Source organism: Sander lucioperca, chromosome 17 (assembly GCF_008315115.2).
Source record: "Sander lucioperca isolate FBNREF2018 chromosome 17, SLUC_FBN_1.2, whole genome shotgun sequence".
Lineage (NCBI taxonomy): Eukaryota > Metazoa > Chordata > Actinopteri > Perciformes > Percidae > Sander > Sander lucioperca.
Window position 1 is genome coordinate 1,694,096 of NC_050189.1, and position 24,098 is coordinate 1,718,193.

Consider the following 24,098-nt stretch of genomic DNA (forward strand, 5'->3'; position numbering starts at 1 on the left):
TGGACTGTGGAACACTGTTTGTGTATCTTTCGTGGTGCAGGTTGGCCAGTTTGTTATTGTTGCCGTTTGTAGAGCCTGGGGTGTCCAAAGAGACCGCGTTTTTTTTGGAGATGTTTGCTGTATTTGACAAAAAAATTTGTAGCCTAAAAAACATGTGACATCGCTTAGAGCACCTTTAAAGTGTCTATATGTAACTTTCAGTTTGTGTTGATTCTAGCGGCCCCTTTAGACTAAAGTGGTAGTGTTTTTACCACGCCTGCTGTCCTAAAGCTCTTTTCTTTACGGTGCTGTATTACCCACTGTAGATTAGTGTTACCGGGAGGTCATATAGTCGTGATGAATATTTTGCTTAGACAGAAAATCATTTATTTACAATAAGAGAATAAGTTACAGATGCATCGAGCCAAAGCATTAAGAGATTGTTGTAGCAACCAACATAATAATAACTTAGATTAATATAGCACATTTAATGAAACCCACGGACGCTTTACACAGGTAATGTTACAGGGGGACAAGGGAAAAGAAAATAGTAGGCCAACACAAACACAGAGTAAAAGGAATAAACGTCTGCACTAAATGGAAGGGGGATGTCATTTAATGTCGGCTACTGACGTACAACCACATCGCGCAATCTAAAGTTATTTTATGAATGAAATAGACATATTACATACCTGATGGCCAATTCGGGGACGTTTTTGAATCATTTACAATGCCGTTAATGTCTCCATCTGTTGAAAGCCCGACCGAGTGTGACTCGGGTTATCGCCGTTGTCTTTCACTTTCCCTATTAACTTTTAGTTGTTCTTCGTTTATTTTCTTCTTTCCTGTGATGGTCCTGCCCCAGTATCAGCCATAAGTACAACAGATAACTTCTAAAATAACATTAAACACTTATACTAACACAAGCTTTTCCGGTGTTCCAAAGAAATCTGTGACCCTTCAGAATGTGTTACTGTAGCGCCATCTACCTGCCACAAATTATTCTGTGACTGCGTGGAAAAAAATCAGACCGGGGCAGAGGCATTAATATAAATATAGCGTTCTTTTCACTGTTAGTTTCGTTTGCTGTTACAGGTCATTTAGGACTATTGTATGAAAAATGACAGTGCTTCAGAAACATTACAAAGTTACATATAGTCACTTAAAGTGAAGGATGTGAATACTTCTTTCACCACTGAGTATTGATATATATGTTGGCCGATAGGTAATAGCAGGGCAGAAGAAGCAGGGAAGTGTGGTCTGAGGGAGAGGGCTTTTTAGCCGCCAGGTGGTCCAGGGTCCAGGGCCAACACGGTCCAGAGTATTGTTTCCCCTGGTGGGGGTGTGGACATGCTGGTAGAAGTTTTGAAAAAAATTGAATTGCACACCAATTCCCTCACTACGCTGACCAAAGCGCTCGGTAACACTTTATAATAATGATGTTCATATCTTCTTTAAAAAACTGAACTCTACATACATACTGTATATTCTGAAGAATATTCAGTTTCTTTAGCCTGTCATTAAATTGACATTTCTGATGATTATTTATCAAAAATGTCATTGTGTAAATAATATTTTATTAAAGCACCAATTGTCAATCCTACAATATCGTCACAATATCGACATCAAGGTATTTGGTCAAAGAATATCGTGATATTAGATTTTTTCCGTATCGCCCAGCCATAGTACCATTATTATAAAGTGTTACCAAGCTTTCTTATACAGCAGCAGTCAATGTGGGGCTGACAGTAATAAATATGTAAGAATACATAGGAATTACAGTACTTTATTTTCATAGCTACATGTACGAATGGTTCATGAGAACAGGCTGTTGTTTTGTCATGTGACTACTGATGACTTCATTAACTCCCTTTATTGCATTTTTTTAAATTTATTTTTTTACCTTTATTTATCAAGGTAAGTTGATTGAGAGCAACTTCTCATTTGCAACGACCAGTACTACCACAATCTGATCTGATCACATTCATACCTGGAAGCTGCCCAGTACTACCACAATCTGATCTGATCACCTTCATACCTGGAAGCTGCCCAGTACTACCACAGTCTGATCTGATCACATTCATACCTGGAAGCTGCCCAGTACTACCACAGTCTGATCTGATCACATTCATACCTGGAAGCTGCCCAGTACTACCACAGTCTGATCTGCTGGCCACTGAGCAGCTCCACTGGAGCAACACGTTTGTTACTCTACCCACAGAGCAAGTCGCAAGTTTTGGTGCCACTGGTATTTTTGGTATAAATATTATAATTTCCTGTACATGTGTCTCAAACATGGTGTTCTAATCCTATATTTGTAGGGTGTTGACACAGTTTGATTCCAGTACAACAGATTGTTGAAAAAAAACATGATTATATTGTTGAATTCATTAAATAAACCATGTCATATGATATGCTACTTTTAGTACACTTAAAGACCCACCGGTTAGAATTTGTTCCCCCAATGATGAAACAGACTGCCACGTAAGATAGGTGGAGATCTCAATCCCCCCAATGTTGAACCCAAAGTTACACCCTTGATCTTAAGATGAAGATTTCACATCTGTGGAACATTGTTTATCAACTCTGACTGCGTTTGAGCACCAAGCATCACTGATAGAAACACAGCCGCCCGCCCATCGAGTACAATGGTTGCAATAGTCACAACGTCACCAAGCTTCTCACACTACTTGTTCCATGAGGACACGTGGACAAACTTTGCTGTGCCACTTTATGATGTGACATACCAGGCTTTTACTCTGGGTAATCCACCAGACACGCTGTTACTGTTTTAATATACTTTTACTTTTGTAGAAGGTAGTTCCAAAGACAGCTGTTCACTATTTAAATGGGATTTTTCTGTATCGGGGTAGTCTATATCCACGACGTTCCGGATGTCCCTCATTTTTGGCCGGATGTCCGTCACCTTCCTCTTTCTTTGTGTTGGCGTTTTAACCTCTGGTGGATTTCTGAGGACTATGGTTAACTGCTCCTCAGATCTCTGCAGGGTAAATCCAGACAGCTAGCTAGACTATCTGTCCAATCTGAGTTTTCTGTTGCACGACTAAAACTACTTTTGAATGTACACAACGTTCCACCAAAACAAGTTCCTTCCCGAGGCTATTTTGCAGAGGCACCGTGGCTCCGTCCGGAGCTTAGCACCGCCCAAGACGATTGTGATTGGTTTAAAAAAATGCCAATAAACCAGAGCGCGTTTTTCTCCCATCCCAGAATGCCAGACTAATATTAGGGTGAAGGTAGTAATCTCTGAGATTTATAGCTCTAAACCTGGTTAGATAAAACCTTGTACACAGAGCCTTGAAACCTTAAAACAATGGATTTATAGCGTAAGCCTTATATAAACAATGTGATCCTTGATGTGTATGTCACATAAAACTATAATCAGGCTGAAAGCACTTTGAATGGTCATCCTCAAACTGGTCACAGTTCAAATCATTTCAACCTGAGACTGTCAACGGTTTCTGCACAAGGAAAGGATGGTGTGCTAGTCGATGTTCACAGGCCTTAATGTTGTTGCCTGCTTGCTGCAGGATGCTGAATCTTTTTTCATTATATATAATGCCTATTGTACTCATTTTCCAGCTGCTAGCCTACCCAGAACCCTCTGACGGGACGATAAAATCTAGTGACTTACAGCCTGCTCTGATCTTTATGGCCTCTAAACAAACTCTAAATGCACTCTGAACTCCACAGCACCACTTAACATTGCTGCAGGACACATTCAGACATATTCACACAGATGTAAGCACACACACACACACACACACACACACACACACACACACACACACACACACACAGTCAAACCCTCATGTATGTACACGTATGTAAGTGTAAATCATTGAATAAAATACAGAGCTGTTTGTGCTGTTTTATCTTTCTCTTTCTCTCTCTCTCTCTCTCTCTCTCTCTCTCTCTCTCTCTCTCTCTCTCCAGGGAAACCAGATCCTGAGCGGTCTCTCCCTGGACGAGTACAAAACCACTCTGAAGATGATCGAGAGGGCTATTCTGGCCACTGACCTGGCCCTGTACATGAAGTAGGTACCAAACGTCAAGCCCAGATGGAAATCTTACTGGAGAGGGGTGGAAAGGGGGAAGACAGAGGAAGAAAAGGCCATTTGGGCAGAGGAGAGAGAAGGGAGGCTGTTTTGGAGTTTTTGGACTGGGGGTGATTACATGCAATCAGCACTTCACAGAGCTGTTGCAATCTCGCTTTTTCATCTCCAGAATACAGCAAAGCATCCTGCCTCGTCATTCCAGGATGCTGATATGTCTTTATTACTTGTCACATATTGCTATACAGAAATTCCCAATTGCAAATTAATTGCCTTTTTGAGGGGCTTAACATACTCAAAAACTCACCAAAATTGGCGGTCGCATCAAGCCTGGTGAAAATGTACATATTCTAAGGGTTTCGGTAATAGGTGCCCAAAAATGGCTCACTAGCGCACCCTAAAAAAACAGCCCCTGCAGTATGTTATATGTAGACTCATGAAATCTGGTATGCATATGTATCATGTCAAGACTACAAGAAAGCTCATTGGAGTAATACCCTAAACCCAACAGGAAATCCGCCATTTTGAATTGAAAGTTGTTTTTGGCCATTTCCACATGTCGTACTTTAATGAATTCCTCCTAGAGATTTCATCCGATCGACTTCAAAATTGGTCTGTACCATCTTAAGACGTTAAAGATGAAAAGTTATGGGGGGCGCTGTTGATCAATGGAGGAGTGAGACGTGTTTCACATAGCTCCGGTAACTTTTCTTCTATTAATACACTAAACTGCTGTATATCCGCCTAAGAGTGCTTTGGTGTGACATAAGAAGACACAAGCAAGTGGGAAATCAAACCTAAAAGGAGAGAACGATGTCAAAAAAGGGAAAATCCAAAAAGAACGACCAACAAGAATTAGGCCTTGATCAACCCTCGAACTCAACTGAGATGGTGGAGCCCGACTACCTGAGTGAGGAGGCGGACCCACCAAACCGGGCTGTACTGGCCGCTATTGCTGCGCTGCAAAATGAAATTACCCAGATTAAAGACGACATATGCGCCACTATCGATGTCCGTATACAGACGGTGTACACCGTGCTGAGAGGTGAGTTGGCTACAACTAAAGAAGAATTGCAGACTTCCATTACGGCCCTGGAGAAAACCGCGGCCTCGCATGCTAACACTATTGGAGAGATAGAGAAATCCGCCTCATACCAGTCGGACGATGTCACTGCACTTCAACGTCAAGTCGCCCGCCTGAGCTCTGAAGTAGAAAAACTAACTGAGAAATGCGAAGACCTAGAAGGGCGCTCGAGGAGACACAACATCCGGGTCATCGGAGTCCCTGAGGGGACCGAGGGACCCAGGCCGAGAGACTTTATCGCCGGGTTTCTGCAAGAGGTGCTATCCCTGGATGAGAAGCCTCTCATTGATAGAGCGCACCGGACCCTCCGAAGACGACCCGAACCTCATGAGCCACCCAGACCCTTTGTACTGAGACTACACTACTTCCACACGCTTGAGGACATCCTACGCAAGGCTGCAGCGGCGAAACAGCTCTACCACGGTGGTAAAAGGATCCAAATATTTCCGGACTACCCGCCTGCCGTGGCTAAAAAGAGAGCATTATTCAACCGCACCAGGGAGCTGCTACGGGGCAGACCGGGGGTCAGATACGGCCTCCTCTATCCTGCCAGGCTCCTGATAACCCATAACGGCACACAGACCTCGTTCATAGATGCCAAAAAAGCGGAGGAATATGCCGAACGCCTCTCCGCATCCGGCTCGACTGAAATGAGACAGGAGGACGCTTAAACTGATGCAATCACTACTGATGCGGAGAATCAAGATATTCAGAGAGGTGGTTATGTACTGGTGCTTACTAGTTAGCTTTTATGGCTAGCGCAACACTAGCTGTCACCTATCCACGTGAGTTGCACACTCATACGCACACACAGCTGGTGCCTCACCATTTGACTGTAAAACCGCCATTCTCATTAAAAGAATGATTGGAAAATGTTATGTCCTGGCTCATACAGATTGAGGTTTGCACTGTTACTGTTTCTTTTTCTAATATCTTATTAGGAGCCCTGACAATTGTTAGTTCTTTAAAGTGTGGAAATGGCTCACTGTTATTGAAAGATATCCAATGTGTTATTACCTCCCTTAATTCGTAATGATTACTGTTACAGATGTTTCTGATGTCAGTTCTAAAGTTGGAGCTACAACTCAGTTAACCCTTTGGTCATACATGTTTAAACTATTTCTCCCTTTTTTCTTTTTGTTTTTGCTTTTTTTGTTTTGTTATACAGACAATGCGAATCCCCACCCTGGGGAAAATTTTATTACAGTTTTCCTTCTTAGCTATAGGCCCATGGATACTATATTACTATGGCACTCTAACTAATCATACTCTCTTCTCTTCACTAAACTATCTAAAAAATTTGTATAAGTTACCAAGCTATGGGATCACAGATAGGAGTTAGCATCAGGCCACCAGAAGGTGCGAGGAAGTAACTTAAGTTACTGGTTTATTTGTACTTACTTCCTTAAGAAGACTCGCGCCACATTCACTTTGAATTGGCTAGAGTAGTTTTGTTTTCATTTGTTACTATGGGGACTGGGCTGACCTTGATAACGGTTGTGGGGCGGACTGGGGTAGAGGGGAGGGGAGGGACAGGAAGACCACTCACTCAAATCCTACACATTGACAGCTTTACTGCTACGGATACTGTACTGATCACAGATTCCTGATGTATGATAGTTTAAACAATGACAGCAGAGGGATGAAGGGTCTCACATTTTCCAGCTGGAATGTACGCGGAGTAAACAACCCAGTCAAGAGAAGTAAAGTTCTGACCCACTTAAAGTCACTGACCTCAGACATTATGTTTCTACAGGAAACTCACTTGAAGAGTGGCTCGCATGGCAGGTTAAAAGCTAAATGGATAGGGGAAGTTTACCACTCAAACTTTTCATCCAAAGTAAGAGGTACAGCCATACTATTGAGAAAAGGTGTGCCCTTTTTACAGAAAAAGACAATCACTGACAAAGAGGGCCGCTATATTATAGTAATTGATGAAATCCACAACATTTCCCTTACTCTAGTAAATATATATGCTCCCAACATAGATAACCCCATATTCTTTCAGAAGGTTTTTTCACTGATACCAGACATCTCACAAACACACTTGATAATAGGGGGCGACTTTAATACTGTCCTTGACACATATCTTGATAGGTCCTCCACGAAGAGACTCCCAAGAAATGCCTCTAGTGAATTTTTAAATACGTTCATTAATAACACAAATGTACTGGATATATGGAGAACGATGAACCCTTCAGGTAGGGACTATTCCTTTTATTCACCTGTACACAACTCCTACAGTAGGATAGACTACTTCCTGGTGGACGCCAAACTCATACCATCCACATTGAATGCTAAATATCACAGCATTGTGATTTCAGATCACAGCCCACTCACCTTTTCGTTGTGTTTAGATCATGTAGATAAGCCATACGCCTCTTGGAAACTGAACTCGCACCTACTCACTGAAAATAAATTTTGCGAATACTTAAAAGACCAGAGTTCTTTATACTTTGAAATAAATGTCAACCCTGATACCTCTCCCTCCATCCTCTGGGAAGCATTCAAGGCTTACATAAGAGGCTGTATCATTTCGTTTGAAGCTTCTAGGCGAAAAGTAAATAAGACCAAATTAAAAGAATTAGGAGATCAAATTAAATTACTTGACATAGAAAATGCACACTCCCCTTCTATTATATTGCACAGGAAAATAGCAACATTTAAATATGAATATAACAAAATTTTCTCTGCAAAACTAAGTAAAGCATTTCTCTATACTAGGCAAAAATATTTTGAATTTGGTGACAAACCACACAAACTACTAGCTAGACAACTCAGAAAAATGGAAAACAACAGAACAATACACAAGATAAAAGCTCACAATAATACAATACTTACAAAGCCTAAAGATATCAATGACAGGTTTCTTGAATTTTATACTGATTTATATACCTCAAAGACCACTTCAGATTCTGTAACTATTAATACATTTTTAGACAAATGTGAGCTTCCCAGACTGAACAAGGAAGATTGTGATTCTTTGAATTCTGACCTCACAATTGCAGAGGTTCGGAGCGCTATTGCCTCCCTAAAGAGTAATAAGGCACCCGGTCCTGATGGACTTCCAGGGAAATTATACATAACATTCAGTGAAAACCTATCCCCTTACCTGTTGAAATTGTATGAACATGCCCAGATACAGGGTAATTTACCCCCCACCCTAACTGAGGCTGTGATCACATTAATTCACAAAAAAGGGAAGGACTCACAGGAAGTAGGCGCTTATCGTCCTATCTCCCTCCTCAATGTCGATGGAAAATTATTTGCCAAGATACTGGCTAACAGGCTGAATCCTCTATTGGGAAAACGAGTTCATATGGACCAGACAGGTTTCATACCGAACAGGAGTGCTACTTTCAATCTTAGATGTCTTTTCAATATTATATATACAAAGAGAGGTCCACCTACTGATCTTGTCATACTTGCACTTGACGCCGAGAAGGCATTTGACCAGATTGAGTGGTGCTACTTATTTGAAATTCTTAATAGGTTCAATTTCGGAAATAAGTTCCTGTCACTAATTAAACTCATTTATAATAATCCCACGGCTCAAATCCTAACAAACCGGACAATATCCTCCTCGTTTAGATTACATAGAGGGACAAGGCAGGGGTGTCCACTATCCCCTTTAATTTTTGCGCTGGCTATCGAGCCTCTAGCCCAATGTATCAGAATAGAATCCCAGATTTATGGTTACTCCACCAAAGACACAAATAATAAGATATCATTATACGCAGATGACATCCTTTTATATATAACGCAGCCTCAAATTACTATTCCAAATCTTCTGGACAAAATCAACCTGTTTGGGACCTTTTCGGGTTATCGGATCAATTGGACTAAAAGCGTTTTAATGCCGGTCCATATGAGTGACTTAGCACACCTAGATCACTTTCCATTCACAGTCTCTCCAGAGAAATTTACCTATTTGGGTATAGAAGTGACAAAGCTGTACTCCTCTCTATTCCAGGCAAACTTCCCCCCTCTAATAGAGCGATTACAGACTAGAATATCATTCTGGGACACGCTCCCAATTTCTTTAATTGGGAGAATTAATGCTATAAAGATGATTTTCCTCCCGCAATTGTTGTACCTATTTCAAAACATCCCAATGTTTCTAAAAAAATCCTTTTTTAAACAACTAGATTCTTTAATAGTTCCTTTTCTGTGGGGGCACAAGGTTCACAGAATAGGCAAAAAACATCTCTGTAGGCCAAAATCGAAGGGGGGATTGACACTCCCAGACTTTTTGCTATATTACTGGGCCTCAGCGATTAAGATGTTTACCTTTTGGTTAGACACATCAATACCAATGTCTGATTGGCTAATGCTGGAGCGGGAGGACTGCCACCCGTATTCTATGGCCGCGGTCCTACTAGCTCCGGCTGCGGTTAATAAGTCCCTGTATAATAACAACCCAATCATACATAGCATGATCTGTACCTGGAAACAAATCAAGACCACCTTTAATCTTAAACCAATCTCTCCTCTGCTACCCATCGCTAGAAACCCTACATTTGCCCCCTCCAGTCTGGATGGAGCCTTTTCTACATGGAGTGAGAGGGGTGTCCAATGTATTGGTGACTTATATATGGGAGGCGTCTTTGCCTCATTCACACAACTACAGAGGAAGTATGAGCTGGGGAATAATAACTTCTTTCGTTACCTACAAGTTAGGGACTACGTTCGGAAATACTTAAGAGACTTTGAGACTGAATCACAATCTAAAATAGATGACTGTCTGAAACTGTCTCCTAACGAAAGTAAATTGATATCCCGCATCTATAACAATCTCTTATTAATAAGCTCCCCATCGACTGAAAATTATAAACGTAAGTGGGAAGAGGAACTTGGTGAATCTATTCCAGATGATTTATGGACAGAAAGTCTTGAAAAAATACATAATTGTTCAGATAACGCAAGACATTGTCTTGTCCAATTTAAAATTATTCATAGGCTTCATTACTCAAAGGAGAAACTACACAACATATACCCAGAGGTGTCACCTATGTGTGATAAGTGCCACTCTTCTGTAGCATCACTTCTCCATAGTTTTGCTCTATGCCCAAGGGTCCAATTGTTCTGGATTGATATATGTAACATTATGTCTGAGGTCATAAATACTTCAATCAAACCTGAGCCCTTGTTCATCATTCTTGGAATATCGGAGACCTTCAGGAAACTTAGTGTGGCACAGCAGCGCTTTCTTTCTTGTTTCATAATAGCAAGAGATTAATCCTCATCTTATGGAAGAGCACAACTGTACCTACTTCTAAGATGTGGTTAGAGGATTTAACTAACACACTTCATTTAGAAAGGATAAGGTATACATTGAAAGACAGGCTCAACTTATTCAATAAAACATGGAAACCCCTTATATCATACCTCAAAACTACAATTCCAGTACAACAGTCCGCATCCTAGCACATGATATAAAGACAATTATAATGGTATTAGAGTGAAGGCCTCTGTGAGGGAGGGTGGATGGGGTGGAGATACATAGGGAGGGGTTAGATGGGTAGACGGGGGGGATGGGATAATGTGGGGGATCGCGGTCAGCCTGGTAGTGTTCTTGCCACTGTTTTTGTATTATTGTTGTTACTTGTCTCTCTCTCCTTTTTTTTTTTTTTTTTTTTTGCTTTGCCTTGCTTTAATGCTGCACCACTTCAAGTTTACTGTTTATTTGATTTGTTGAATTACTTATAAAAAAATTCTTAGAATGTACAAGTGAATTGTATGTCAAATCGTATGCTTTAATAAAAAGACGTTTGAGAAAGATGAAAAGTTATTAAAAGAAAAACTTTTCGTCGAAACAGGAAGTGGCGGTAACTCAAGTGTACATTGCCCAATCAGTTAAAAAATGTTCAGGATTCATAAGAGTCCAACCCTGAGGACATCTAGAGACAGATATTTACTCAAAGTCATAGCGCCCCCTAGTGGCAATAGGAAGTAGACCTAAAAGTCAAGGTGCTATACTTTAACAAACTCCTCCTAGAGATTTCATCCGATCGACTTCAAATTAGGTGTTTGCTATGTCAAGACCTCAACGATGAAAAGTTATTAAAATCAAGACTTTTTGTTCAAATGTGTGGGTGTGGCGTGGCGGCCATTTTGAGCGTTTAGCGATGAACAAGAAAGCTGTTCTAACTTGATTGTACATTTTCCAATCTGGATGAAATTTTTGGAGAAATCAGCCTTAAATTACAAACATTATCCGATTACGTGAAACTTAGAATGTGTGGGCTACATGTGATATTGAGCCGGCCCCTATACTCTAGCCATGCCCATGTACTCAGGCCACGCCCCCTTTCATAACTTATGAAACGTTTAAGGTAGACTCCGCCAGTAACCCCGATGCGCAAGGAGGTGTGAGGGCCCATCCAACGCTGCTTGCAGCTTTAATTTAAACTGTAAAAATTAAATTAAACTAGGGCTCTAGGGCTGTGACAGTATAGATTTTTACTCACCGCGGTTAAGTGAGTGTCATCAGTTCCTGGAGAGCGAATGGTGAGAGTAGCGTATAATAACAATTTATACTTTATCAATCACGCAAGGGACGTTACAATGTTTCACCCCATCTTTTTTGACTTCCTTACATTCATCTACCTCAGTAATTTCAGCTCTGATCTAATCTCTATTTCAGTCTAGACAGTGGGTGGTAGAGGAGGTAAATAATAAATACTGAATGAGGATAATTATTACATTGTGTGTGTGTGTGTGTGTGTGTGTGTGTGTGTGTTAGGAGGCGTGGCGAGTTCTTTGAGCTCACCAAGAACAGCCAGTTTGTTTGGGAGGACGAAAATCACAAAGAGTTACTGAGGTGCGTACCAATCCTCCAAAACTCAAAACACGTGCCAACTAAGTGATTTTCTAGCCAGATCTCTAAAATGAATGTTCATAGTTCTTTCTTTTTTGTTGTTGAAATAAATGGTTCTATATTAAGCAGTAAATACATCATAAAGCAAAGTATTACTGAGACATTTTAAAGGTTTGTGCGTTAGATGCAGCTTTACTTTCACAGAATTCTCTTCACCCAGAAATGAGTTGTTGTTTCTGAGAGGCAGTTAGTGACTTTAAGCACACAAGTTATGCTAATGTTTGACTTCCAGAACTATAAATTGACTCATAATGCTTAGACGTGGCCGTATGTGTTGAGGAGCTACTGTTGATTGAATCATTAGTAGGGCGTGGCTCTGTGACGATCAACGTGTGTCAATGCATCTCTCTCTCAGGTCAATGCTGATGACTGCATGTGACATCTCAGCCATCACCAAGCCCTGGCCAGTGCAAAAAAGGGTAAAACTTCTTATAATTATCTATCTATGTGTTGGTTGGTCTGCAACATTTGGTCTTCTCTGGTATGGAATTTCATTCCTCATCTCAAGGGCCAGAACAACAATCCGACCTGCTGCCCTTTGCTGCGTGTCATCCCCCATCTCTCTCCCCCTTTCATGTCTGTCCACTTTCAAATAAAGGGAAAAGCCCCAAAAAAATAATCTTAAAAAAAAAAAAAAAATACTTAACAGATTTAGCTCAATTACCAATGATATTTACATCATTTATGGTTCATATTTGCCATTTACCCCTGTGAGATCACATTTATGATCATATGATCATTTTCGTTTTTTGTGAGAAAACAAGGACATTCAATTATAAAAACGGTAAAAAATAGAAACAAGATTGTTGATCATTATTGGTGCTTATTTCTTAGAACTTAATCAGAACAGGTGAAAGTGCTTGAAATGTAACAATTTTGTAACTTTGTGTGGGAATAGCAGGTGCAGAAAGACATTCCCACACACAGACACCTATAATCAGACACGCCCACATACAGACGCACAGACACACACACAGACGCACAGACACACAGCAGGCCCAGTTAGGAGGAGGACACAGTTAAGTTTCATAGCACCTACAATTATTACACTCGGGTCCAGTAGACCCGAACACCTTATATGTAATAGTTACGTGTAGGGGGTTGTACCGTGTGCAGTCATTGAAAATAAGTTATTTGTTATGTTCTTCACAGAGTTTGAGTTAGAAGATATAAATATCCATTTTTATAATTCATGGATAGACCTAATTGATTGTTACAAAAACTAAATTAAAATTGAGTGTGCTCACATGCAGGCTGTGCGCTATGCACCCAGAGTACTTTATCGATGTGATATTTCGTGTTACCATCGGAGTTCACTAAAACGCAGTCTACAAAACCTTTGGAGCATTACGCACGATCACATGCATGGTCAAAAGGTTGTGGAAAAATGGGCACATTTTTTACGCACGGAAATTCTTTATAAATCCCGACTTTTGCGAGGAATGTTGCGACCGCAGATTTCACCCTGCTTCACACAACTTTTTCTTGCATAACAGGTTTTATAAATGAGGCCCCTGTACTTACACTATCCCAAATGTTTCCAACAATGTTCAGACCCAGAGAAATCTGTCATCTTATTTCAATGACAGGCGACGTTTTATTTAGTCGCCTGTCAGTGGCGACATATAACCTTTGACCCCTCTAGTTACTCTAACTTCCGTCAAAACACGGGAACCCAGATGATATGTTCAGGAGTAATTGTAAATCTTACAATGTCACAGAAAGAATAATACTCAGTAACCGTAATGTTGCTTTTTCTTCTGCCACACGGCATCATTTTATCATTGATTACATGCCACTTAGCCCTTTGCAACTCATCTGTGAACAGATGCATTCTAATCGGTGATGGTGTTTAACAATGAAAATACAACTCCCATAACTCAACGCAATTTCCCAACGTCATCAAAAGTCTGTGATTACCATCCATTGTTATGATTAAGAGACAGAAAATTACATAAGGTACATTTAAGAGCAGTGCATCACTTCATATCGTTGTCTCATTTCACACTCTATTTACTACTTAACACTCTCCCTCCCCTCTCTGTTTTTAACTCCCACACACAAACACACATGGGAGTGCTCATTAATAAAAACAGCTGGGCCCCTGTCCTCAGATGACACCTCTTAAAAAACATTCAGGGAGTAAACATGCAAATATGTTCACACTCTTTTTACACACTCTTGAACACTCTCCCTCCCTCTCTTCCCCACACACACACACACACACACACACACACTCAAAGGAGTGCTCATTAATAAAAACAGCTGGGCCCCTGTCCTCAGATGACACCTGCTAAAAAATATTCAGGGAGTAAACATGCAAATATGTTCTCTCGCTTAAACACACTCTCATCTGCCAAAACTGAAGGGAAATGTATTTCCTCTTTGTCCTCTGAATGGATGAACATTGGAGTTCCATTTTAGTTTTCAGATGAGATTTTAACCCTTAGTTTACCATAATCAGTAGCCATGTTTGTGTCCACGTGATAATGCTCTAATATTATCAACACATTCTCATGAACGTATGATATCGAACGAAAACCAATGCACAACAATTTGTATGATGTCCTATGAAATTACGGTGACCAGTTGCTGGTCACATGACAGTTCAGTTAAGCGATCTTTTTAGCTGAGAAAAGGTGACTGTGAGCCATGAGAGAAAGAATTACCAATTACCTCCATCCTTCCCAGAGCAGTTCAAAATGTTTAGTCGGGCAATGGACCTTTTTGGAAGCACATATCTATGAACTTTAATAAATGCCAGTACAGGTCCAGGCTTAGTGATGCCTATCTTGAAGCTGTCCCCAGGGTTTCAACTGTAGCCTCCATCATGGCAACTGTGGCTCAGCTGTGTGCCAGGTGTCTGCCAAGAAATAGAAAAAGTACAAATGTATTCAGGGATTGCATTTGTTAGTTCAGTGCAAGATTTCAATGAGCTATTTAAGATTAAACAAAGTAAGGAAAAAAGATTCAATTACACTCATAAGAAATAAATCCATAAAATAACATAATAAAAAGTTCTGGCAGCTCGTTACCCAGACTTTGCCCCATAATTACAAAACAGCAATTTTATGTGTAGCTACAGTTAAAATACAAAACATTTTCTGTTAGGCCTTTATAAAATTATCTCATACAAAGCTGCTCAGTTAGTAAAAAGCAACAAAAACATTGTAAAAAAGCCCAAAATGTGGGGGGCGCCAAACGAAAAAAAGTTACAAATGTCCACAAAAGCAACAACGTGGACTTCTATAAGCTCCCAAAACCAACATCTGTGGCCGAAAAAAGTTGTTGGAGCACAAAGTATGCAATTTGAAATGAAAAAAACAAAAATACAACTGTGAATACACAGATATTTCTTAGAGTGTATCACTTTGTTTTGATTCAGGTTGCCTTAAATGACTTATGACCCTAACAGTTTTACTTGCTTGACCATACTGATCATGAACATATGGCTTAAGTGTAGCAGCAGCATCCTCCAAAATCAGCAGTTTAAAATGCTTTCATACACCCAGTAGAAGGTATTTCTTGCTGTTGTTGGAAGTCTAATGAAGCGGCTCCTGACCACTCAAGTTATTCTCAGAGCAAACTTGCTCTGCAGACAAATTTTTTGCTGTTCTGACTGACATTAGTAAAGTAAATAATAAGTCAAAGTTACTTAGCCTCACTGGTTAAAATTTGCCTCATGTTTCGTGTTGGTTTTAGTCAGCTCTAATAAGCTGTCTCACTGATTGAGTCCCCCTGCAGCTCCATAGTACTGAGCCTTTATTACAGACCCAACAGTGAGCTCCAGATGGCTTTAACACACACACATACTCACAGAGTGAAACTGATATGAGCCCGAGGCTGCAGTCAGATCTCATTGACCTCTCTGTAAACAGACGGAGACTATCAACTTAGAGTGACTACCTCGCTCTCTCTCTCTCTCTCTTACTCTATTTTACTTTGTTTTGTTCCTGACTTGCCTTCATACATACCTACTTTTCTTTTCTTACGATCCTTCAGTCTTGGTGTTTCTTGCATGCTTTTGTTTTTCTTGTTTCTTCAAGTTGTTGCATTTGTTCTTGCTTTCTTTGTATATATATCTTGGTCTATCTGGTTCTTCTCCAGTCGACTCGCACCATTAAAGTTTGACAATGCTGACTCTGGCAGCAGGATAAGCATCAAGTCTTCTCCATGGTAGAATGTCCCAACGTCGTTCCTATAATCAGCCTCCTAGATGTTGATTAAAATGCCTCCACTGAAATTTAAACTGCCACAAATACGGCAGTTTTCAAGGTTAAAGGTCCAATGTGTAGGAATTTCTCCCATTTAGCGTTGAGATCATATATCGCAATCAACTCTCTCGCACCACGCAGTTCAAAGTACGTATTACAGCTACGGTAGCCTTAACGCTTAAAAAAACGGTCTCTTGCTCTTTTCAATATCCTTTTTCTTTTTCTGGGTGAAGAAGAAGAAGACTCCTGTTCCTGAAATTTGGATTTTGAATACGTGTGGTCCTCCATGTTTCCTTCTTCAAACTTGCCGGGGCCGGGAAGTGACAATACCCATTAGCAGCATTAGCAGCACCTGTGAGTTTATCATGTGACAGCGAAAACGTGAAAGGTGGAGCAGTATGTCCCGTATGTCCCTTACTGGCTAACGTATTTCAAGATGGAGCATGAATATGGAGCGTCTACCCCAGTTCATGCAACGCAAATCTAAAATTTCAAGCCAAAAGGAATACTTGGAATTGATGGTGGTGGTAACTATTCATGAAAAAAGACAAGTTTGTGAACTGTGAACTTTCTCCCAGTGTTTCTTCAGCATATCTGTGTTGTAGCGTTGATTCGTTTTAGCCCCCTCCCCCCGCCTCTGCTTCCTCAAACTTTTAAATGGATCTCCGTCGTCATCTTACCTTGAATCTCATGACCCTCCTTGACACGCATGCACATCTGGCTTATAAAGTCTAATACACACATCTAATACACACATGTCAGTATTACCCTAACAACCTAACTACTCACTAAAGACATTAAACTGATATCATATCAACAAAACGGCTACTCAAAGGACGAGGTCATAACATTAACAAAAAGGTTTATCTCTGTAGGGATCTTTTCCATAACAACTTGCTTAATACTGGACCAATTTCAAAGATTGTTCTTCCTATCAATCATTTAGACAAAAAAACCCATAGGAAAATAGGGTCCATGTTGAAAAAAAAAAAAAAACGAATTTACCCTTTGAAGGTGCAGTAAGAGATGCTGCATAAATATTATTGATATTTGAACTCAACTGCCAAACAAATGCAACACCCCCTTAAGGAGTTCCGCCCAGATTGATGGACGCGCATTGCCATAGTGACCACTTCTGCTAGTATCTCTGCTGACTAAACAAACTATGGCAGAATCAATGTAAACTCCCATTAGATTGTGGATTAACAAACTGTTGCTACTGCTTTAAAGCCAACCAGTTGTGAACAGCCATCAATAAAACAATAGCAAACGGAGGAGCTTAAACTGACTGTTGAAAACAACAGTGAAACAGCAAAGCTAACGTTACTCACTTCAGGAAGAGGGCAACCTCCTCATCTGTTTTCATTCCTTTGAAATCACGGAGGTTTCTCTAGCGTTAAAATGCCTCACCGATGTTAACAAGGCTCTTCCTCTTTTCCCGGTCATACAACTTGTTTTTCAATTTGTATTCTTTAGACGTTTTCTTTTTTTGCTGTTTCTCGGCCATCTCTTCTTCTTGATGACTCCTGGAGTGTAGCATGCTGGCATGCTTAGCATCGTTTACCGCAACTTTAACAACCTGTGATGTGTTTTGCTTGTTGTGATACATTAATAGTTTGCTTCTCTTCTGTCCTTGGTCTAACTTGTGGATATAGGAAGAAAACCACTTTCGCCAGCTTTTGCTTGTAGTAAAATGCTTTTGGAATGAAAATTGTTAATATTGTCAAATATAGAAGTTATAGATGTGTTCTCTTTTTGTTATGTTCTAAGTTTTTCATTACCTGAAAGTCCATTGAATTTTCGAATCAACAATGCTTTAGGTTAAAGATGTTATTTGAACTCATCAGTGTCTTCTCTCTGCAGATTGCGGAGCTAGTAGCCACTGAGTTCTTCGAACAGGGGGATAAGGAGAGACGAGAGCTGAACATTGAGCCCAGTGTAAGTGCATTGTGTCCCCTCTGTATGACAAAAACCTCTTTAAGAAGTACACAAGCTGTGGTGTGCCTCAGGGATCCGTTATTGGTCCACTTTTTAATTTATTTTTATAATACACATTGATCAACGTTACTGTAAATGTTACATTGTTGGCCAAAATGCTCATTTTCAACTGTTGTCCCTCAGTCTGATGTTACATTAGCCATTCAAAAAAAAAAAAAAAACACACACACACACACACACACACACACACACACACACACAACATGACAAGTTAGAACCGGAGAAAGCTAAACATGAACAGCTATAGAAAGCTTAGATGAGTAAGGCAGCATCATGCAAAGTAGGACATATAAAAATTAAGTAAGTAGACAATCAGCACAGTCAGCACAAGTTAAACATGAAAACATAAATTGACATTATATAACAGAAGACAGGTAAAACCAGAAGGAACACAATCTGACAACAAGCCAAGCAGAGCAGACAGGGCAAGCAAGCAGGTGTGATGCCAGTTCTAGTTGTTTTTAAGCCAAGTTTTAAAGTTATGTTCAAAGGAATGATAAGATTCGCCAGGTCATATATTTAATAAAAGAATGTTCCAAAAAAGTAATAGCTGTCTGGCCGAAAGCTGTTTTCCTCCATGGGACAGCTACTATATGTCTCCTCTTACTCTAGATCTTGTTAATCTATCCCCAACATTTTTCTGATTGTGGTAAATGGAGGAGGTGCTAATCCATTGAGAATTGCAAAAAAGCATTGTTTTTAATATTCATTTGCTTTGGCCTGGTTGTGAGACATGGCATCTATTTTAAAACCTATACTGATGTAACTGTATGTTGTTATGTTACCTGACAACTTTAGGACTATTGAGGCCCTAAATGATGGCATGTTAGATATATAATTATGGATAACCTGAGAGTTTCTTTACACATTCACCTGGTGTTCATAATTGGTTACTCAGATAGAATTAAGATTTTTCCAATGTCCATAATCTTTTCTTGCAAGTCACCATGCAAACAATCTTTTTTTTTATCTGAATTATATAATCAATAATTTCTTATGGAGAGTCATACAGACTTCCTTTTATCAGCCTCCTGCCAGTTTGTCTGTGTGTCTCCCTTGTCCACTGGCTTCATTACTTTAATGGGCTCTTGTGTGGTCTCCTCAGAAAGCAATACATCGGCAATAAATATTCCATAAGTCTTCTGCCAGACTTTCTAGTAGGATTAGAAGGAGTCATTTTAAAGAAATGGCTGCATCAGTTGCAGCTATTGTTTCTAAAATTATGTTTTTAGTTTTTAGATAATTGTTTGGGATTTTTCTAACATGTCACTGTTGAGAGCTGAAACAATTAGTTGATTCATCGATTGGAAGCAAATGAAATAATAATAATCAACATTTGCTGGTTCCAGCTTCTCAAATGTGAGAATGTGCTGCTTTTATTTGTCATACATGATGTGTCTGCTTAATCATTCATTTCAGTATAATGTTTTAGTTTATTTGACACAGGCCTGTTAAGTTGGTTTATGGGCTTTGTCATGGTTGTGCCTGTGATGTGGGGGGGGAGATCAGCTGCTCACCAGCTCAATCAAGGAGAGTGCATGCAGGTTTGCCCTGATTAGGTCCTCTCAGCAGGGAGGGGCTGTAAGAGAATAGGTAAGATAGTTCTAGGGCTGAACGATTAATTGCATTTGCGATATTATCGCGATATGTTAAAACGCGATTTCCTAATCGCAAAGGCTGCGATTTGGTCACATGACTCGTGAGAGCAAATCAGTCTGCACTCCGCAGAGAAAGCATCAACTAGCACGCTAACGCTACACTGTACCTTGAGCTGATTTCTGTCATTCAAACAACTCTGAGTTGTAGTTTAAAACTTTTACAGCCATTTTAATAAAATGAAGGGTTTTATTCTGGTTCGAGTCCATACATGCAGTTAATGGATACAGACACGCAGAACTGAAGGCTCGGTTGGCAACTATTAGCTAGCTCTGATTAGCGGTTAGCTCCGGTTAGCGGTTAGCTCTGTTATAAAGATATGGAGTGGAGGAGCTGCCACTGAGAGGGGTAACAATCAGACTCTGATAAATGACGTTCGGGGAGCTTTCACAGCAGCGTGGCCGCGGAGTTTCAACAGTTTTATTAGTACAGTTAATCCCATGGCAAGAACACCAGCAACTAGCTAACGCAACGATAGCCTCTCTGCACTCGGCAGCACGCAACTTCACGAGGGGGAGGGGCTGGAGGCAGCTCCTCTCTGTGCACTGTAAAAAAAATACACTGTTGTGTGTGTGTGTGTGTGTATATACTATATTTTTTTAACTGTCTAGTGTGTAATTGTGTGTTGTTCATACTATAAAATGATTTATTGTTTGTCTTTGTTGAATAATACAGAAGACAAAGAGCTTAAAAAATAATCGAATCGCAATCGCAATATTTGGGAAAAAAATCGCAATTAGATTATTTTCAAAAATCTTTCAGCCCTAGATAGTTCCGCAGTAAATGCCATTGCTATTCTAATTGTCATGGGCACCCATGACAATTAGCACCCCAAATATATATATGGGCACCCTTGACAATTAACACCCCAAATATTATTAAAAAAAAAAAAAAAAACTTACCTGGGCAGGTGGTAGGGTCCAGTAGGTTTTTGTTTTTCCTGGGTTTCATTTTGTGCCCTTCATTTGAGTATGTTTTTTGGTAATTAAACCAACAACAACAACACCAAACTGTCCGGCTTCTTGAAAATCCCAGTGTAGTTTTCTGATGCCCCTCCATTTCATCGGCCATTGCATGAGATGGTGGTGTGCGGTGTTGGGAAGGATACTTTCAAAAAGAATTCCGTTACAGAATACAGAATACATGCCCAAAAATGTCATTTGTAACGTATTCCGTTACGTTACTCAATCTGAGTAACGTATTCTGAATACTTGGATTACTTCCACATTTAATTGCATTTTATAAGGGTAGGAATGCGGCCATCACATATAGCTTGCTAAACTGGCCTATTCTGGTGTGCTCTTCTGTTCCAACTGGCTGAATGTGTACTTAAACAGGCAGATAGATTTTTGTATTTGTAGTCCTGAACTGCATACTACAAAAATCTTACCGCAGTCTAAGCTACCACGAGCTAATTTTAGCTAACGTTAGCTTACATGTCAAACAGGGCTGTCAGTCTTTCAACGGCTCTGGGGATAGTAAATCAGTACGTAGGAGAATGTAAAGTCGCACGTCAACTATAAAATAGCAAGGTGACCAGTAAAACTACAGCAGATGACTACCCTTGGCTAATTAAAAAAAAAAGTACTTTAAGATGCTTCTTCAGGTTGGAGGTGGAGTGGAAAGTGAAGGTGGACGCTGAAAGGAGGTTGGTTGTTGGCAAGCAGAGGTTGCACTGCACAGTTATATTTCGTTCTCCCTTCTCTTTCTTTAATGTGAAATGCTGTTTGAATTTCCAAGATAGAAACGCATTCCTGCCCTGGCTCTGTTGTGCTGGTTCAGGCTCCATCTTTATCCGTGATCACGCAAATAGCTCATTTTTTCGTTTTCATATTGGGGCTTCTGGGAAATGCATGTAGTGAGTGAGAGTGAATAAACTCGTGAAACAGAGAAGTATCGTCATGTAATCCATTGATTTCAACAATGTAACTGTATTCAAAATACCAACTATTTAAATTGTAACTGTAACGGAATACAGTTACTCATAATTTGTATTCTGAATACATAACGCCGGTACATGTATTCCGTTACTCCCCAACACTGGTGGTGTGATACATGAATAAATGAAAAATCTTTGTGATTTGGCCTTTTGACAAAACAAGCAATTTGAAGATGTCACTACATGATGAGGCATTTATGTAACAAACAACAGCTGTGTTTAGACTGATTGATTGACATCTCCCTGAACCTCTTGTTAGCTTTGTAGCACCTGTTACAGCAGGACAAATTACACCTTTATCATTCTTATTGGTAGAAAAGATTTGTGACCTAATAAATTCCCATCTAAGCTCCAGCCCTTCTTCAATCTGAGCAGAGGTCTAATCAGCCAGAATAACTGAAATCACCTGTGTGGGTGTTCAGAGGCTTTAATGTGTCATCATTTTTGCACTGTTTTCATGCAATCTTTTTTTTTTATCCCTTTACTTCAGGACCTGATGAATCGTGAGAAAAGAGATAAGATTCCCAGCATGCAGGTGTCCTTCATTGATGCCATCTGCATTCAGTTATATGAGGTAATTCAACCCATATAACTTGCGGTGACTAGTTTTTTTCTGGAAACCACTGTACCAAATAAATAGCTGCTAATGGTGGACATTCATGTTATTATTTCCCGCTTGCTAGAAAGATGAATCAATTTTGTATTTAAAAACAATTCTCATTGAATTTCTCCTTGTTAATTAAAATATTTTCTTGGCTCTCACAGACATTGGCTGGCATGTCGGAGTATTGCTCCCCGTTGTTGGAAGGATGTCAGATAAACCGCCAGCAGTGGAAGCGTTTGGCTGAGGAGTGTGAGAAAGGGGCTGGTTAACGGCATGGTGTGATCCCGACCAACACAAATGTCCAGGGTTCGCCTGGTCTCTCAAAATTTGATGAAAATAGCATGATATCTAAATTGACAAATAGGAAGATTTGTGTACGTATAATGGCCAAAAAAATTATTTCCCTACTAAGAAAAGATTTTCTGATGAAAAAACACTAGATTTGGTTTAACAGTAAAATGCATCTTCACATGCCTTCAAGTATAATAGGATTTTTTCACACATTAACAATAATTCCAGTTTTCTTACAACTTTGGTCTTATTTTAATAGGTTTGTCTGTCCTTACTATCTGTATTGTAATTAGGTTGTACTCACCAAGTTAATTACTCAGACCTGGGAATGTGGCAGCATCACTAAACAAGACTAAAGGCTCTGACACACCAACCCGACGGACGACCTTCGGCAGAAAAGGCAGTCGGACTGGTCAAAAAAGTGCCTCGGAACACACCGAGGCGACGCCGACTTAAGTACGTTCTGCGCGTCCACGAGACGTAATACGTCTCCATAACAGCAGGCGGCGCTAATCTGTATTGTCGCCCAAAAAAATGAAAACTGGCAGCTGATTGGACGAACGCGTCATGTGGGTCTGGCAGTTTTTGAGAGGCGTTAGTCAGGCACATCTCGCTCGTGAAGGCCGACGCCCCCTCACACTGAAGACAGCACGGAACACACCGAACAGACTCGAGTCACTGACCTCACCAGACTGTCCGACGGCCGATAATCAGGTTGGTGTGTCAGGGCCTTAAGAGCCATGCTAGCATTCTGCCCTTACATAGGGACAGCAGTGCAGGACAATGCTAGCATGCTTAAGTTAAGTTTACACAGTGTTGAGAAACTGTATAACGTTTCCCATGTTCTTAGTTTGGTGTGTTAGCATGTTAGCCAACTACAAGGTACCGTCAGGTTTCCACAAGTTAAATTTAAGTCTTTTTAAGACCTTTTTAACACCATTTAGAATGACATTTAATACCAACTTCATGAACATACTGGCACAAGTATGTAGGATATAATGGAATATCAGCAAGGATTTTAGGCTATAAAAGTAATTGTGTTTACCAAGTACTTGAACTTAATAAAACATTTTCTCGTAGTACTTGATACATACATGCTTTGTGACGAAACAATGAAGTAGTTAATTAATCTGATGAAAGGATAATACAAATGTTAGACATTTGTGAACAAATTTAAGACTTCCTATAGAAATTTAAGACTTTTAAGACCATGTGGGTACCCTGTAACTAGTACTAAACAGAAGTGCAGCTGATTATGATGGTAATGTCATTAGTTTTGCAAATATTTAGTCATTACCCAAAGTATCTCAACAGGAAAGTGATCACCAAAGTAGTTTTGGTAAATCCTCCGGGAACCATGAATGTCTGTACAAGTTG

The 24,098-nt window shown here is 40.0% G+C and overlaps 1 protein-coding gene across 3 annotated transcripts in view; it reads left to right on the forward strand.

The window, feature by feature from the left end:
• The window catches only part of pde5ab (phosphodiesterase 5A, cGMP-specific, b), a 142,767-nt gene extending 120,006 nt beyond the window's left edge, over positions 1-22,761 (forward strand). For all 3 annotated transcript variants that reach the window (XM_031299827.2, XM_031299825.2, XM_031299826.2), the window contains exons 17-22: positions 3,937-4,037; positions 11,885-11,962; positions 12,375-12,438; positions 18,097-18,171; positions 22,317-22,400; positions 22,592-22,761. In XM_031299827.2, coding sequence (XP_031155687.1) covers positions 3,937-4,037; positions 11,885-11,962; positions 12,375-12,438; positions 18,097-18,171; positions 22,317-22,400; positions 22,592-22,699 — 510 coding nt within the window. In that variant the 3' untranslated portion in view covers positions 22,700-22,761. The remainder of the gene's footprint in view (positions 1-3,936; positions 4,038-11,884; positions 11,963-12,374; positions 12,439-18,096; positions 18,172-22,316; positions 22,401-22,591) is intronic.
• Positions 22,762-24,098: the final 1,337 nt, after the last annotated feature.